The sequence below is a fragment of the Cimex lectularius genome, unplaced genomic scaffold (genome assembly GCF_000648675.2).
Source record: "Cimex lectularius strain Harlan isolate CLEC.00 unplaced genomic scaffold, Clec_2.1 scaffold26, whole genome shotgun sequence".
Taxonomy (NCBI): Eukaryota; Metazoa; Arthropoda; class Insecta; order Hemiptera; family Cimicidae; genus Cimex; species Cimex lectularius.
Window position 1 is genome coordinate 2,110,000 of NW_019392721.1, and position 19,339 is coordinate 2,129,338.

Genomic DNA, 19,339 nt, shown 5'->3' on the forward strand with positions numbered 1-19,339 from the left:
ATAAAATTTTGCGTTTTGGAACTAGACATTGTCCATGACATGGTTTTCCGATGGACAGTACCGTCGAGCTGAAACAAATTTAAACAGCCCAGCACGTGCAACAGCTGTCCTATTGCCAATTTTAGAAATTTGATTCCCCGAATACACCTCGTTGCATAGGGTCTTAAAATAAACCCGTTCAAAGTCTCCGCGAAGTGGCAAAGTCCGGCGGAAAGGGAAGTTCTTTTAGGAAAAACCACACGGACTCACCTCCAGGGTGCGGGTTCCGCACACATTTTCACTTATCCACGTCACCTGATCAAAACTTGTTCATATACTAGGACAAAAGCATTGGTATCTTCAAAGAGTTGTTTGGCACAACTGGGCCTCCTCTAAAACCTAAACTAGCCAAACGCCGGCAAATCCTAGCAACCCCTCTACAAACCCTGACGCCCCTCCACGGCAAATCAAGAGGTATAAATAAAGGTGTTTATAAAACTAGATGAAAAGAAGATTTATAAACAAAGCGAAACGATTCTACCATCATTGGCCATCGAAATCTGCCATTTCTTGCAGTGGAACAGCTAAGCAAAAAGCAGAAACAAACAAAAATGATAAAGAACAAAAAAAATATATATCAATTTTCATTTTACTACGCATTCTGAACGTAACGTGCTCAAATAAATATTTCCCAACCTTAATACTATTTTAACCTTGCGCAATTTTTAAATGCAGCAGCGACTCCATTAATCTTAAATATAAATCTTGACCCACAACAAAAAATCCATTTCTACAGTTTAATAGGAAAATATGAATTTTGTTCTTCATGCCAAATTTTGGTTGGATTTGAATCAAGTTTACTTGACACGATATTTTTCTTTAAAGGAAGAACGCTCAGAAGTTAAAGATTGGCCAATTATAAATTATCTGATATTTTTTCACCTCACTTCATCGTCCGATGTGATACCGTTATTTTCTAAAGTGCTGGAACGACTATAGTTGACTGAACTGCTCTCCAAAGACAGCATGTTTTCGAACCAACCATTCCTGCGTTCAGCAACTACCCCGGATAGTTGAAGACGGCTCAGTATGTCACGGATTGTTCCTAGATATTGAAAAGGCTCATACCTTACCAATAGTTCGTTTTCTGTAAAATACAAAGTCTCATCACTCCAAAAAAGCCATTTATGCTTGGAGTTCCACAAGGAAGCGGATGGGGTTCATTACTAGACCATTCTGTATACGGCAGATTACCCCTACTCTCCTGCGTTAAATTTTGTATTTTGCTGATGATATTGTGGCTTTGGCTTACTCAGATTTTAGCTTTGCCGAGACTACAGTCCTTCGCTCAACAAATAAGTGACGGGTGTGAATAGTGGAAGGTGAAGCTTAAGTCAAAAAAATCGCAACTGACATTTTCAATTACAAAAGGAGTGTACAAACGTCATCGATAAATCTCCAAGGGGAAGCCATCCAACAACATACCTCAGTTAAATACCTCGTGTTACACCTTGTTCAAAAACGACGTCCGAAAAGGAAAAGGCTTGATGACTATTGACTATTAAGTGAAAATGATTATTTGGAAATCGTCAGATGCTGTCTGGTGTGATGTAGGTTTACAAAAACATTTTCTTATCGTGCCAACGTTTCGATCTTTATTGTGAACATCTTCATGGCCTTGTATTGCCTGCATTTCAACAAAAAGGTTTTCTGATTGATAGCCGGTGCAGGTTTCTTTTGAAGAAGAAAGAGCCAAGAGTATTCTGAAGGACATCGCCAGCAATGAAAAGAAACTCGGCTATCTATCCGAGAACCTTTTTGATGAAATGCAGGCAATACAAGGCCCTGAATATGATCTCAATAAAAATCGAAACTTATTAGATTTCCTGGTCCGATTTACCAAATAACATCTTTCAATTAATTAATCTTTACGTAAGGTTTTGGTTGAGATAAAAAAATCAGCGTCACGAGGAGGATTCGAACCCAGACCTTCGGCTAAATACGCCGCTGCTCTACCACTTGAGCTAACGTGACTTCAATCCACTCGGACACCAACTTCCCACCGCAACCCAAAGCCTTTTTTATCTCAACCAATACCTTACATAAAGATTAATTAATTGAAAGATCGAAACGTTGGCAGGATAAAGAAAATGTTTTTCTAAACCTAAGTCACACCAGACAGCATCTCACGATTTCCGAATAATCTTTAACTAACGGTCACTAAACACCACACATTACGTAAAAATTTAAAAACTGTAAATAATCCATTTATGTTCAGTGGTATAATTGACCATATAAATTATTTCAATTAATTATTCTTTTTGTGTTAGGTCTTAGTTGAGACGAAAAAGTTGAAACTGTAAATAATGTAAATGCACTCTTTTTACTTTAGTCCCTACTATTTGTTAAATTGTAAACGTTCGTTTCTCCATTATAATTATTATACGTAAATTAACATGTACATGCTCCTATTCCATGTAAAAAATGTGGGTCTGTCACACAACATGTCAAACGTGAATTAGGGCCTTAACATAAGCATCGTACTTATTGTAAATTCTGCAAAACTAGAATGTAATTTTGTTCAATAAAGTATATACTTGAATTAATTTTTTTTTAAACCTCACCAAGTTTCAGTTAATTTATCACAATATATGGTTAGCTGAAGGGGACACTTGGTGAGGTGTCGAAAATAACAAAATAAAACAGCAACAACTAAGAAACAAAGAAGAAAAAAAACATTATTACAATCAATATACCTATATGGGGACCGCGGTAGCCGAGTGGTTAGCATGAGAGACTCTCGCGCCGCGGTCGTGGGTTCGATTCCCATCGTCGCCTCTGGCCCTTTTTTCCCGATAACCCCCAATTTGAACAACATATATAAGAGATTCGTCATGGCTAATATGCAAAGATCATAAGGCCAATTTAAAAAAATATATATACCTATATTTGTGTGTGTGGCCAATGTACACATCTTCTAATATCAATCTTCAATATACAGCATTTTACAAGGTTAAATGTCAATACTGCCATGGTGGATTCATTCAGACACGGCTAGGAAAATAATTGGATCAGATAAGGTGTTAATGGAGAAAACAAATAATATCAGAGGAGTGTATGTTCATGTTTATGTGTGTATTCCTTAAGGAAGATATATTTCGCGTGGGCGTTTGTGTGAATGTGAATTTGTATGTTAAGATTCTGGATAGATATAGATACTTCCCGTTTTATAGATAGATCTTTCTCACCACCTTCTCAACCTACTACCTAAGTCAAGGAATGATCGTGGTACATTATTAATTTATATTAAGCAATTTGGAGGTTTCATTAATGGCGTATTTTCAGTGCTGTTATAAGATCAATTTGTTTTGTTCGTTTTTTTCTCGAAGACCAATACATTTCCGGGGTCCTTATAGTTTTCTATTCTAAATCAGTTCAATGTACTACAGCCCCTACCCCTGTGCTCAACGGAAAAAAGAATTATTCTTAGTCTAACGTCCTCGAAAGTAGATAGAAAAATAGATTTTTATATTAGATGATTGATCTCAAAATATATATATTTTCTTCTATATCTTCTTCTTTCTATATAATAAATTTAGAAGAAGAAAATTAGAAAAGTATGTAAATAATGTTTTGTTGTGAAATAAAGTCACAGGTTGCATTTTAACATATATACAATTATCTCCTAATTTCAATCTTTAATATACAGGGTGTTACACGGTTAAATGTCAATATGTCAATACTGCCATGGTGGATTCACTAAATAAAATGTAGTTCAGTGCCACTAGAACGAGGTTTCTATCCTACCTCATTTCTGAGATATTAACATTTTTCTGATTTTTCTCTAAAATCAGATTTTTTTGCATAAAATCGTAATTTCTCAACTTTACTGTCATCAAAATACAAATCTGACCTTTATTTCGCAAGGACATTAAATTTTCTACAAGATAACGATATTTTCATTGAAAAATTCGCGTTTCTGAAGACACAGTAGCCGCTCAAAGAATATCCATTCGCAAAACCCATGTTTTGTTGAAAATACTCATGTGTGTCTCGTGCAATGAATTTTCCATCAAAATTTTCGGGGATTTCATCAAAGTTGCTTCATTTTATAAATATTCCAAGGATATACTCACTTTTAAATTTTTTAGAACTCTTCTTAGTGAAATCTCCTTTGCAAGGTCGAAAAACGTGATATCGAAACCAAGGAGACCCGCGACACAAGAGCATCGTACATGTCACATTTTTAACGAAAACACTTATTAGTTGGTAAGAAAAGTCAGATCCACTTTTCTCATACATTGTACATAATTAAAGAAAAATTACGATGAAAATGAAACCTCATTAAATTATGCGTTTTTTTGCAAATTAAGTGATGTATTGTTCAAAATGCTTCTTGGAGGATTTCTTCCTTCCTTATGTCAATGCATGTGATTTTAATTTTCTCTATGAGCTGCTCCCTCGTTTCGATAGGTATGCTGTGCTCCATATGTAAAAATCTAGTGGGGTCCTCGCGGTCCATGCCACGAGAAGAATGTATCTAATTTGTTTACCAACTAATAATTATTTTCATTAAAAATATATGTAGGATGTTCTTGCGTTGCTGCTCTTCTCGGGTTCGAAATCACATATTTCAACGTTGCAAAAGAGATTTCACTAAGAAAAGTTCTAAAATGTGAAAAAATGAATATGTCCTTGGAATACTTATAAAATATGGCAACTTTGGTGAAATCACCGAGAATATCGATGGAAAAGTCATTGCACGAACCACAATTGAGTATTTCCAAAAACACATAGGTTTTATCATTTGTTATTTTTGAGCGGCTACTGTGTATTCGGAAACGCGAATTTTTCAACGGAAATGTTCTTATCTTGTAGAAAATTTATTGTAGTTTGCGAAATAAAGGTCAGATTTGTATTTCGAGGACGCTTACGTAGATAAATTACGATTTTACGTAGAAAAAAATTTGATTTTAGACTAAAATGACAAAAATCTCAGGAAAGAGTCAATATAGAAACTTCGTTCTGGTGGCACTGCACTACGTTTTATTTAGAATCTAACATGGTAGTATTGACATTTAACCCTTTAACACCCTGTATAGTTTTATTTTACGAATCAAGAGATAAGGCTAAACAAAGTGTTTTCATTCCAATCGACCTTGTCCCTGATTTTTAATATAAAATTATATTCAATTATATCATGTTTTCATAGGCAAAATTATGCAAATTTATGTTCAAAAATTCCTTTCTTACTCACTAAGGTTTGTCTTTGATTTTTATTCTCTGTGATATGAAACCGGATAAGGCAGCATCATATAAAACAATTTTTACCATCAACGTACCATGAAGCCGTATGCTATTAATAAATTGTTTATTTGCTCTAGTTAGATTCATAATTTAACCTAACGTGTGTGTGGTGATTAGTGACCGTTAATCGATGATAATTCAGAGATCGTGAGATGGGGTCTGGTGTGATGTAGGTTTCAGAAAAACATTTTCTTTATCGTGCTAACGTTTCGATCTTTATTGAGATCATCTTCAGGGCCTGGGATTTACAAACATTGTTTACATTTAACAAATACATTTTTAAATCCCAGGCCCTGAAGATGATCTCAATAAAGATCGACACGTTGGCATGATAAAGAAAATGTTTTTCCTACATCACTATACCGCATCTCACGATCTCCGAATTATCATTTAACCTAATGTTATACTGTTTTCCCAAAACAAAGGCAAAATTTTATTTAATCCGGGTCTCCGCTACTATCGCAGGATGTTGAAAAGACCCTAAGTATCGATTATCAAGGATTCCTGACCTCGCTCATTAATGCTGTCTCCATCACGATTTTTTTCCCAACTAACGACGAAGACCTCATCCGTCCCAAATATGGTACAGATTTCGTGCCTCTTATCCACGATTTTGGGCAGTATTAGACTGACAAGCGTTACACATAAAAATTCTTTCTTGTGAAATGTGCTCAACATGGTCTGAGTATACTGCAACGTAGAATTTCCAAACGAAGCAAGCGAACGAAACGATTGCAAAATCAACTTATATGCTTAAAAAGAAAATGAGACAAGATTAAATTCGGAATTATTAAGAAATCTAATATGTAATCTTGTTGTTGCTGTTCTTGTTACATTCTAAATTCTAAAAAACGAAATTATTTCCTACACCTGTGAGGAACAGGGGGAGAAAGAGCTAGATAACTAGATAGATAGATATGTAGACAGAGAAGATAAGCAAAGTGAGAGAGTGAATTAAGTTAAAGAGAATTAAGTATATTAAGAAAAGAAAGATAGACAATAAAAATATGCTGGAGATAGTAAAAAAGAGAAAAATAGACAATAAAAATGTGATATAGATAGTTAGAAAAGAGAAATGGAAAGAGATCCAGATAGAAATATAAAACAAGAGAATAAGGAGAGAAAGATTGACAATAAAAAATATGATATAAATATTAAGGAAAGAGAGAAATGGAAAGATATCAAGATAGAAATATAAAACAATAGAGAGTAAAAAAAGGAGAGAAACGTAGACAATAAAAAATGTGATATAGATAGTAAGAAAACAGAGAAATGGAAAGGGATCAAGATAGAAATATAAAACAAGAGAATAAGGAGAGAAAGATTGACAATAAAAAATATGATATAGATTGTAAGAAAAGAAAGAAATGGCAAGAGATCCAGATAGAAATATGCAATAATAGTAAAAAAGGAGAGAAAGGTAGACAATAAAAAATGGGATAGAGATAGTAGAAAAGAGAGAAACGGAAAGAGATCCAGATAGAAATATAAAACAATAGAGAGTAAAAAAGGAGAGAAAGGTAGATAATAAAAAATGGGATACAGATATTAGAAAAGAGAGAAACGGAAAGAGATCCAGATAGAAATATAAAACAATAGAGAGTAAAAAGAGAAAGAAAGTGAGCAATAGAGATAGTGAGAAAAATGGAAATGAATAGAGAAGGTAGATTGTTAGAGAGAATAGAAGAATGGTAAGAGAGAGAGAGAGAGAAAAAGGAAGAATGAGAGCATAAGAGGGATGGAGAGAGGGAGCGAGAGCGTGAATGAATAGAGTAAACAAAGAGAGATAGGAGAGAGAGGGAGTGAAGAGAGAGTGAGGTAGATTGAAGAGTAAGGTAGAGCTATCTATAACTATGAAGTTAGAGAGACAATCAGATAGCCGAAGTGAAAAAGGTGGTGTACAGAGATCGGAATTTTAAATTTCCAGGAAAGATAGGGTTCTTCTTGTTAAATATGTGGCACATGAAGACATAAGAGTGCATAAATTATTTCGAGAAGAGTAATGGCGAAAAGAAGTATCACTAAACTTTTAATCACCACACTCTAATCGACATTTGCCAGTTCAAAGAAACCCCTCGAGATTGGGACTTGCACGTACAAACCCATACAACGCATATAAATGCATATAAATTTTTTAATATATCTTGCAAATAAAGCAATGTTTTGAAGTGAAAATCATTTGACAGGCTTTATTTACCAGATATATAAGTTAAAGGATTATATTGTTCTTCAGGCTACAAAGTGCTAATGAAAAATGGAACGTTTCCAATTATAACCCACAGGATTTCCTTATTTAAATAAATCATCATCAATAAATCGCTTTACGGATGTGGGGAAAAATCCTGTTAAATATAGTCTCCAGGCTGTAAATAAACGCACGTCAAATATTTAGACTTACAGAAACGACACCGGTGGTCCGCGGCCATCTAGAAAAATTTGCTTTTCCAATTTTCGCTAGTTTAAAAAAAAATTGCGACATATCTCGGGGGGCTGAGGTACATTAATCTCCTCGGGGTAAAGCGTTAAGCCATTGCCCTTGCCGTTATAATTAATCATGGGCTGCCGACTGCCAGGAGAGGCCACTGCTCTGCCGCATGGTCCTATGAGAGGGCATAAATTAATGATTTTCAATTAATTCGTTCTAGTTAATTCAAACGATAAGGTGTTTTCTTGGAAGGTTTCATTTTAGCTTTGTTTTATTGAAAAACCGATCCCTCTTATTATTTCTCTTTCTCTCCCTTTTTACACACTGTTTCTTCTATATATCTCTCTATCTTTTTCCCTTTCGTTCTTTCCTCACTATCTTCATTTCTCTTTCTATTTTTCTTACTCTCTTTTCTTAAATTTAACCCTTTCCCTTTCCTTATTGTCTTACTACCTCTACCGCACGTTTATTCTCGATTTTTCTTTTCTTAAATCTATCTATCTTTGTTCCTTTCCTTTCCTTATTTTCTTACTACCCTCTACAACACTTTTATTCGCGATTTTTCTTTTCTTAAATCTATCTATCTTTGTTCCTTTCCTTTCCTTATTTTCTTACTACCCTCTACAACACTTTTATTCGCGATTTTTCTTTTCTTAAATCTCTCTATCACTATCCCTTTCACTTTCCTTATTTTGTCAATACCTCTACTGCATTGTATTCTTGATTTTTCTTTTCTTATATCTATCTATCTCTGTCCCTTTCACTTTCCTTATTTTGTCAATACCTCTACCACATTTTATTCTCGATTTTTTTTTGTTAAATCGATCTATTTATATCAACCATTTTCCCTTTCGCTTTTTCTCACTATCTCTATTTCATTTTTTCTTTCTCTCTCCCTCTCACTCGCTGTCTTCACCCTACTCTCTCTTACTTGCTGTCTCTACTTATTTCCTCTCGAATAATTCATCTACCCCTCCCCCACACTCCCATTTTGCTCTTTTCTCACTCTCTCTGTTTCCTCATTCTATAGTTATCTCTATCTTACTATCTCTCTATCGCCCTTTCTCTCTTTTCTTTCTAACTTTATCACAACTTTATTCTCTATATTTCTTTTCTTAAATCTACCTATCTCTTATCTCTTTCCCTTCACTCTCTCTCTCACTTACTTTCACCCTCTCTCTGTCTCTCTTCCCCCTACTCTCTCACTTGTTATTTCTATTTATTTTCTCTCCAATAATCTATCTATCCCTCCCCACCCCTCCCATTTTGCTCTTTCCTCACTTTCTCTATTTTTTCATTCTCACTCTCTCTCTCTCTCTCCTCTCTCTCTCTCTCTCTCTCTCTCTCTGTCTGTCTTTCCCTTGCTCTCTTTTCTTTCTATCTTTTTCACATTTTTATTCTATATCTTTCTTTTCTTAAATCTACTATCTCTTATCTCTTTCCCCTCACTCTCTCTCTCTCTCTCTCTCTCTCTCTCTCTCTCTCTCTCTCTCTCTCTCTTTTATTACTACCTATATTTCGATTTACTTATCTGTCACAATCGATATCACTGACAATCTAATATCCCATATGTATGTGTCTGCCTACTACTCCACGAGTACAAATTTGTTTGTCCTTGTTTATTTATTTCTTACCACTTTAACGAATACACCAACAACCAAGTTCAAAGCGTTGAAAAAAATTTGGGATATGGAAGAGAATAACGCAAATTTATGTTCGTTGGGAACATTTTTTTGAAAATAGTTGTTTTTTGGAATAATATCTTATATAATTGGGTGTTGCTTTTGTATTGATCCTGCAGCTCTATTTCTCGAATATCAAACATGAAATATCAAATAGCGCCATTTTTCAATTATTTTCAAAATTCTTATGATAATCGCAACACGTATGAAAATCAAACCGTGTAATTAAGTGTTCCTTGGAATATTAATAAGGGCAGATATTAGTATGGAAGATTAAATCATCATTTATATTATATCAACACCGCTATTCCTGAAATGACTCAGAGTCGTTTTATGAATCATAGATAAAAGAAAATGAATAATTCCTTTGATGAAAAAGTACCCTTATGTTACAATATTTCTTATTGTGATTATTTCAAAATAAAGTATAGGCTACAGAAGCCTTAATCACTAGGTATTATATGCATACGCATATAATCATATTACATGATGAGCATTGTTGGAAATAAAATCCCCTACAGGAAATTTTTGCGGTTGAATTCGTTTTATGGTTGAACATACTTATGCCCTATGAACGGATTTAGTAAAGCTAGATACATCCTCCGATCAAAGTTCTTCGCCGTATTAAGTAGTTTATGTAATTCATTTATAGTCAATGAACAAAGATGCTTTTATAATAATTATCGTCGTGGCCATATATTTCAGCTTTTTATGGTTATAAAGCGTAGTTGTAATGGGGCGTTGGTGGCCGCAACGGTTTAGGCGTTGACTTGGCTCTCAACACTGTAAGGTAAAGGTCCCGGGTTCGAATCCACCTGCCCTGCAGTCGAACCCGACATACTTACAAATGGACTTTTTTTCAAAAGCATCGCCACCCTGAGGGTTTAAGTGTTGACTCCACTACGAACACGGCATAGACATCTCCTATTTATCAAAAGACCAGGGAGATGTCCCCTGTGTGGTACTTGTGTACCACATTTTACACACAGTTAAACATTTTACTGATAGATGAGCCAATGTGTGGCTTTTCTTCTAGTCTCAAGGTACTAAACACAGTAGTGAAGGCAGCAAGATGTTCGAATACCTACATATGGTCGCATTTGAATGTATTTATTAGCATGAGTGTTAAGTATGTGTGGGTGGGTCGTGGAGGTAATCCTGTACCTAGCAAACTAAGTTCGCTTTAGGTTACGTGTTTTTAGAGTGAAAGTAGGCGCGGGCGTAATATCATATCCCATTGGCTCCCCAATTTTAGCTGTACATACGGTATGAAAGGTTATATCAGTATGACTGTATTTATTAGCGTGAATGAGAGCGGACCTTCAGCAGTAATATCGAGTACCGTGAAACCTGCCAAATTAAGGTTAGGCTAAGTTTAAGTGCGTTGGTATGTTTCTGGTTTAGAGCTTTTCCCCTCGAATAGAAAAGCTAAATACGAGTTGAGCTCAAGTACCATAAGTTCCACCAGGAAGATCCTCCAGGTTTCCTTCGGGAAAACTGATTCTTTTTGGTTGAAACAAAAAACGAGTTACTGGAGTACCCCTGGTAGTTAGCCGGCCGGGATAAAAATTGTCAGTACTGGACTAAAAAATGAAATTAATTGTTGTAGCAAATTTTTCAATAAATACCATCCAAATTTAATAAAATTACGCTCATCCCTAAATATTTCTGATAATTATTGGACTTGTTCATTAACAATATTTCCTCCAAGTACTATAATAATATCAGTATTTTCTGTCCATTTTTCTGGAAAGTCTGTGAAAGAAATTGTTAAAATAATAAATCAGGAGCTGACCTCCAGTGATTTTTGTTTTAATCTGTGCTAAAATTTATTTGTCTCTATACAATCCTATGTATGTTCGATTAAAAAATAAATTTTTATGCATATCAATAAATGTTCAATTAAATAAACGGTCTTAACTGCCGAAGAGGGCGTCGGTGCGGCAACGATTTAGGCGTTGACACGGCACTCATCACTGTAAGATCACTGTAAGGTCCCGGGTCCGAATACAAGGCGGCTGGACATACTTACAAATGGGCTTTTTTTCAAAATCACCGACACGCTGAAGGTTTATATGACCTCTGGTGTTGCGAAGCCTCGTAAAAAAAACAATAAAAAAATAAATAAAAGAACCGTAATTGTACACGTAATCATTATAGTAAAAGTTTTCAAAATTTTAACATAAATCATGCAGTAAATGTTACTCACGCATAATCGTGAAACACCGCTTCATAACGGTCCTCCTTCATCGACATCTCCTGAAATGATTTCTCGATTAAATCCGCTCTTTCGTCTTTCGCATGCTCATGTGTCGATCCCGTCATCTTCATTTCTTCGTAAGTTTCTTCGGAATTTTGCCCACCGCGGTATACTTTCACGAAACATTTCTCGTAAAAGCTCGATGGAGTTTCGGAACGTTCTATCAGGCTCGAGATTGGTTTGTAATCCTTTTTGTATTTTTCACTGCTGGCTTTTTCTACGCTTTCGTACGGGGCATTCGAGCTTCGGGTCACCCCTTCGTATGTGGATTTGGTAAAAGTCATGTGCTCGTATTTGGTTTTTTCATTCTCAACACGTTTAACCTCTTGGGTACAGGACTGTAAACATTTGGAAGAACGGTCATCAGCGATATCCTGACTGAATGATTCGTCAAACTTGGCATCATAAAAAGATACCTTTTGAACCGTTGGTAAAGATGTTTCACTTTTAAATGTTTCTTCAGTATCTTGGAAGGTTGACTCGTGATGTACCTTTTCGTTTTGCAATTTTATATCGCACGTTGATGCTCCTTTTTTAAAATTTTGTGAATTACTGTACAAACTCTCTTCTACTGTTCTGTTTTTGCCAGATTCATCGAATGGATATGATTTAGCGTTGTTTTCCACAGATGATTTATTATCTCTACTTCCTGAACTTGTATCAAAAGCGCTATGTTTATTGCTTTGCTCCGGCACTTCTTTCATCTTCCCGTTTCGATTATTGATAAAATCAGAAGGCTTGCGAAGAAGAGTCGGACTGGTGGAAAACCTAACACATTTTTCATTTTCTTCTTGGCGATATTTTTCTTTTATTCTCTTCTCGACGATGTCTTTAGCATTCTTTTTGGCGCTAATTGGTACGGGTAGTGTTTTTTCAAAAACTTTCGTGTGGAAATCTTTAGGTTGGAACGGGTATTTATCATTAACTGGATGGTTCTCATAGGTACAATTCGACCAGTAATCTTTGCTGGATTGACCATTTGTGGATGACAACTTTTCACTGGATGTTTCTCGAGCAGTCTGTTTCAAATTATTTTTCTTCTCGGTTGAACTTTTGTCGTGTACATAGACATTTTGGGAATTATAACTATCTGTAGCCCTTGAAGATGTTTCTGGCGCTTGTTTCGATCCTGAAGTGTAGTAAGTGAAAGAGTTTCCATCTGATGAAACAAATTTTTCATTTGATATCGATTCGCCCATGGGTGGATGATTGTCACGAAATGGATTAGAAGAAAGAAATCTTCCTTTTCCGCGTGCTTCGTTTGTACAAAACGGGTTATTTTGTTTAGCATCAGCCTGTTCGCAAGATTTCGACCTTTGCGTCTCGAAATTTGCGTTTTTCAAATCTGAGACTTCCGTTTTATAAAACTTTTGGGATGAATCATCAGATTTGTAAAAAGACAAATGTTCATTATTTCTTACTGGTTCCCCTGTACTACAACTCTCCCAGAATTTCCTTTTTTCCTCTCTCGGATCGAATTTGCGCTTTTCATTTTTATAGTTGTTGATGTTATTGAATATCATGCTCTGAGAAAAGCAGCCTGTTTGATTCACGACTCCTTCGGTTGGCGGATTCGTCCTGTAAATTTCGGTTTTCATTTTCTCCGATCCGGGATTTTTAAAAACGCCGTCCTTTTCTATATAGCCTTTTTTCTCTTCTGTCCTTTCACGCGTCTCTTGGTAAGACACTTTTTTCGACTCTTCAGTCTTTTTAAACTGCACCTGGGGATCTTCGAAGACAGACGGGTTGATCTTCACTTTCGGCTTCTTCATTATAAGCATTTCTAACTTTTTGCTCGGGCTTTTGACTATCCGTTCTACCTCAGCATTGCTAAGCATGGTCGTATCCACTCCATCAAGTTCGAGAACTCGATCTCCAAGCTCGAGATGCTGAGAAGCTAAGCTGCTGTTATCAACCTGTAAATCCACATGTATTAGTCAACAGGGAGAACTTATATAAAAAAATCTTAATCCTTTAAAAAAATGATCGAAAACTTTTTGAAATTTATATATAAAGTGGGAGGTTTATGGGCTGACAATTAGGTGAGGACATCGTCGACTCTCTGCGTGTTTTCCTTCTTTTTCTGGTCGTTCACGGCTATTTTGTTTTAAACCGAGGGTTTTGAGCGTGTCGATCTGGTACTGACTCCCTCGTTTGTACCTCACGTTGTCAATTTCAGAATAGACACAAAACATACATATATGTACATCAATAAAAACATACAAGTTTAGTCACATTCTTTCCCCAGAGTATTTGATATGCCTCGGGGCGGGGTTATAAGCAACCCTCTTGCTTTCACGCTAATAAATTACTTTTACTCTCCAGACGAAATACACTCACCACAGAGTACTCGACATTCCTCAGGACGTTCCTTAACAACCTTTTCCTTTCACGCTAATAAATGATATTCATTTCAATAAATGAACATAAACACAACACCCGATATAAACATAGAAGTCTAGTCACACTCACACAGAATACTCGACATTCCTCTGGGCGGGGTTAAACAGCCCCTTCCTTTCACGCTAATAAATTACGTTCTTTCCTAAAGTTAACATAAACACAGCACCCGATACAAACTTAACATATTCACTCCCTCAGAGTACTCGTTATTCCTCAGGGCGGGGTTGAACACACTCCATTCTCGCTAATAATTTACATTTACTCTACAGACATCAGGGCGTCGGTGGCCGCAACGGTTTGGACATTGACTCGGCGCCCATCACTGTAAGGTAAAGATCCGGGGTTCGCGGCCCTGCATTCGAACCCGAAATACTTACAAATGTTTTGTTTTTTTCAAAAACACCGGCACCCTGAGGGTTGATATGACCTCTGCTGTTTCAAACCCTCGTAAAAAAAATTAAATTCTACAGACATCACAAACCAACCCCAGAATACTCGCTCTTCCTCAGAGCAGGGTTAAAGAACTTCTTCCTTTTAAGCTTATGAATTACATTCATTCCAATAAATTAACATAAACACAACACCCAATACAAACATAGAAGCCTAATCATACCCACTCCCTCAAAGTACTCGTTATTCCTCGGGGTGGGGTTAAACCCACTCCATTCTCGCTAATAAATTACTTTCACTCTACAGACGTTACAAACCAACCCCAGAATAATCCAACTGCCACAGAGCAGGGTTAAAGAACCCCTTTCAGTCACGTTAATAAATTACATTCATTCCAATAAATTTACATAAACACAAAACCCGATGCAAACTTAGAAATCTCATCATACTCACACCCCCCAAAATAACATGCTATTCCTCGGGGCATGGTTGAACCCCCTCCATTCTGGCTAATAAATTAATTTACTCTTCAGATATTTCAAACGAACCCCAGAGTACTCGATATTCCTCGGGGCGGGGTTGAACACACTCCATTCTCGCTAATAATTTACTTTTACTCTACAGACATCAGGGCGTCGGTGGCCGCAACGGTTTGAAAGTTGACTCGGCGCGATATACAAACATAGAAATCTCCTCATACTCACTCCCCCCAAAATAACATGCTATTCCTCGGGGCGTGGTTGAACCCACTCCATTCTCGCTAATAAATTACTTTCACTCTACAGACATTATAAACCAACCCCAGAATAATCCAACTGCCACAGAGCAGGGCCATAATACTGGATATTACTCAGGGCGGGGTTAAACAACCCCCTTCCTACCACACAAATAAATTCCCTTAAATTAACGTAAACACAGGGGGCCGCGGTAGCCGAATGGTTAAGGCGTCAGACTCTCGGTTAGTAGATCCCGCGGTCGTGGGATGGATCCCCACCGTCGCCTCTGAACTTTTTCTGACGCTTAAATGTACCGGTGACCGCAATTGAAAGAAATTGACACGGCACTCAGCAATGGAAGGAGCTGGATCAGATCTCAGTGACCCTGAATTTGGTCCCAACCCCCTTCAAAAATGAGTTTCTTCGATGGAAGAACACCGGCACACCGGGGGTCAAATTCACAATTGTGTTGCGAGCCCCCCCAAAAATGGAGCCAGGGATAAAGTACAATAAGCTGAACAGCTGCAGTGCTCAGGGAGAAAAAATTAAACTAAAAAACTTAAACACAACACCCGATGCAAACATAGATGTCTAATCACATTCACTCCCCGAGAATAACTCGATATTCCTCGGGGTGGAATTAAACCCACTCCATTCTCGCTAATAAATTACTTTCACTCTACAGACATCACAAACCAATCCCAGTATACTCGATCTTCCTCAGAGCAAGGTTAAACACCAGATACAAGCATAAAAGTCAGGTCACATTTATAGCAGAGCACTCGATATTCTCGCAGAGCTTAATTAAAATTATTAATAAAATTTATATGCGTTATTATTTGTTATTTTATTATTTTCTGTGGTAAACGTTGAAAGTTGACCAATATAAGATGTTATAGAGCGTAGGTGTTATCATGCAACCTATCATGTCAAGGTTTTAGTTTTGGCTAAACGTAAACTAGGTGGGTTTTAAAATAACACGTTTCAGGGACTTGGTCGAAATAAAGGTGTTGGATTAATCCAGGACGTTTTTTTATGTCTGTAATACTAAACGTTTCACATTCTAATTTAAAATAATTAATATAAACGAATTTATATTAAAATAGTACAATATAAAGAGATATTCCTCGGAAAATTTACAAATTTATTTTCATAAAATGAACAACGGTTAGTTTAAAATTTGATGTCTATTAATGACCTCAGCTGGAAACCTTAGGGTGAGTAAACGGCTCCCGCAAAGAATAGGCCACGTCCCGAAGTATCGGATTGAAGAACCGTGCCAAAATAACTGAGATTTCTACCTTTGAAATCCTATGATGGCAAATAATTTAAACTTAATTATTTGCATCGCCCTCTTAAGAAGTGAGGACTTGTTTAAGCTTTCTTAGGAGCCGGTTAATTTCAGTTCTGGATGAAAACAATAAATTGATTCTCGCTAATAGAATAAACTTGGATCATCGAGAAGAAGCGATTTGCCGTTCTAGCACGGTGGAACTATTCCAAGACGAAGGGTTCTTTAAACTACATTTTTTTCATTTGTGTCAAAATCATTAATTATGTTCATAATTAATACAGTACCACAAAAGGGTCGTTTATCATCTGTAAGACATTCTTGCTTTCGGTCTGACAAAGTAAGAAACCTAAATTATCCACGTCTTTTGTATTGTAAACATTTTGTTTTAATTAATTTAAAGGAATAACATGAGAATTTCCACCTATCGTTAAGACTAAAAATAAAGTAAACAGCATATACGTGAGCCGGGAAGGTAAAATTATTCACAAAATGTTCGAAATGTTATCAAACAGAAGAAATATTACCACATAATATAACAAAACCGTCTATTTACAACATAATATATTACAATTTATTCGAACGTTTTATTTATTTGCATGTACTTCGCCTAGGTAATGTTTCAGTGTTAAGAAACCTTGTTTGCTGTAATTAAAGTAAAAGAAATGATCAAAAGTTCGTGATTTTTCTGGTGTCAATACTCGATTGAGGCAAAATGGGTTTTATTTTTCGCTTAATTATTTTTGTATGCTAGTAGATTTGACTTTTTTCTGTGCACTTTTTTATTAACCAAATAAAATAGATGTAAAAATTGTCAGTTCTTTTACAATGTTACAACGTAGATCTGAAAATTTTGATTATCGCATTATATAATTTCGTTTTTTATTCTATTCATTTATTAATAAGATAATAAAAATAATCCATTATATTGGTCCGATTGACCAAATAACTTCTTTCATTTAATTAATTCTTGTGAAGGTATTGGTTTAAATTAAAAAGTTAGTGTGTCACGAGCGGGATCGAACCCACAACCTTCGGCTAAATACGCCACGCTCTACCACTTGAGCTATCGTGACGACAATCAGATACCAACTTCCCATCTCAAGTGGTATAGCAGCTTTGGCGTATTTAGCCGAAGGTCGTGGGTTCGAATCCCGCTCGTGACACTAACTTTTTCATTTAAACCAATACCTTACATAAGGAATAAAAATAATGTTTTAAAAAAACGTAGCTAAAGAAGCTCTGTGAGAAACAACGTTTGTTTACTCNTCTCTCTCTCTCTCTCTCTCTCTCTCTCTCTCTCTCTCTCTCTCTCTTTCTCTTTCTTTCTCTTTCTCTATCTATGTAAAAAATGTCTCATTTCGAAAATGCGTATTTTCTCAGCCTTTTAGGTCACATACCTGCGCTAGGTCTAAATTTTAGGCAATTTTACGCAAGATGCCTTTTTTAAATGTTTTCCTAGCTTCAGTCATTCGTCAAATTCAAAAATTCGGTAGCATGTTAATTTTTGAATTTTTACGAAAATCTCAAATTGAACTGTGGAGCAGGAGTCCTGGAGCAGCGCCCTATAGCAAACGATGGAAAATTTTAATCAGCTTTTAATTGGTCACCTCCCGCTTTGCCCGATTTCTCAACATGTTCTAGAATTTTTGAATGTCCTGATGAACGACTGCACATAGGAAAACATTTAGAAAATCCATCTTGTTCAACGTAAAATTTTCAAAATAATGAGACCTAGCGCAGGTCTGTGAATGCATATGCATTTCTAAAGTTGGACATTTTTCGTGCAAAAACCAGGTGGTTTTTTATTTATTTATTTTTTTAATTATAGGAAAGACGCTAAGATATTCTTTTGATTAACAGTACTTTATGAATAGAGTATTGATAATTGTTTTATCGTTTTTATTTTATTTTGTTACGAGGGTTCGCAACAGCAGAGGTCATATAAACCCTCAGGGTGCCGGTGTTTTTGAAAAAAAGCCCATTTGTAAGTATGTCGGGCCGCTGGATTCGAACCCGGGACCTTCACCTCAGTGATGAGCGCCGTGTCAATGTCTAAACCGTAGCGGCCACCGACGCCCCCAGTATTGATAATTGAATCTAGTAGGAGTCTGTTTTAAATAAAAAGTCGGAATTTCCCCTATTTTCCCGATTCGTTCATTAACAAATGTCATCATTTATTCAAAAGTGTTTTAAAATTTAAAAGTCAGTCCAGATTGTAAAAATCGTCTTTTTCCCCGATGAATCATTCGATCCCATCTAATTTGCATTCGAGGCTCACGATTGTTAGTCACACACGTACAATTGTAAAAATCCTTGTACAGACGATTAAAAGAAGAATTATAATTTGACATGACAAATGTAAACTTCAAAAATAAACTTGGTCAAATTCGGCAAAGACATTATGCAACGAAAAGAGAATTTTCAAATTCTTTTTATTAATTTAATTTGGTGGTAAAATTTTTATAATTTAGTGTTTTTGTGTTTTTTGTTTTTCAACAAAAACACGAATTTTTTTATGCCATATGTTTTATTTTCATTTCGGGCCACGTCGCTGGTCGCTCTTCAAAGCTGCAATATTCTTTATAATCGATAAATGCTTCTTTTTAATAACATTTTCTACTGTATTCTACGATTTCTAACTATTTTAATAAAAAAATAATAATAATAATAATAAATAAAATTTATGAATTATTAAAAAAGCATTGCAACTTTGAAGAGGGAACTAGGACGTGGCTCAAAATGGATAGCAATTCAAATTTGATATGGCAAATAAACTAGTTGGTATTTTAGTTCGAAGGAACCAAGAAGCTAGATTATAAAAGGAATTTTTGTTAAATTAATAATTTTCTATTAGGTAAATCATTAATTTAGCATTTTTGTAAT

The 19,339-nt window shown here is 35.8% G+C and overlaps 1 protein-coding gene across 1 annotated transcript in view; it reads right to left on the reverse strand.

The window, feature by feature from the left end:
- The window catches only part of LOC106663977, an 89,104-nt gene that overhangs the window by 67,047 nt on the left and 2,718 nt on the right, over window positions 1-19,339 (reverse strand). The window contains exon 2 of the mRNA XM_024226663.1: window positions 11,603-13,569. Coding sequence (XP_024082431.1) covers window positions 11,603-13,569 — 1,967 coding nt within the window. The remainder of the gene's footprint in view (window positions 1-11,602; window positions 13,570-19,339) is intronic.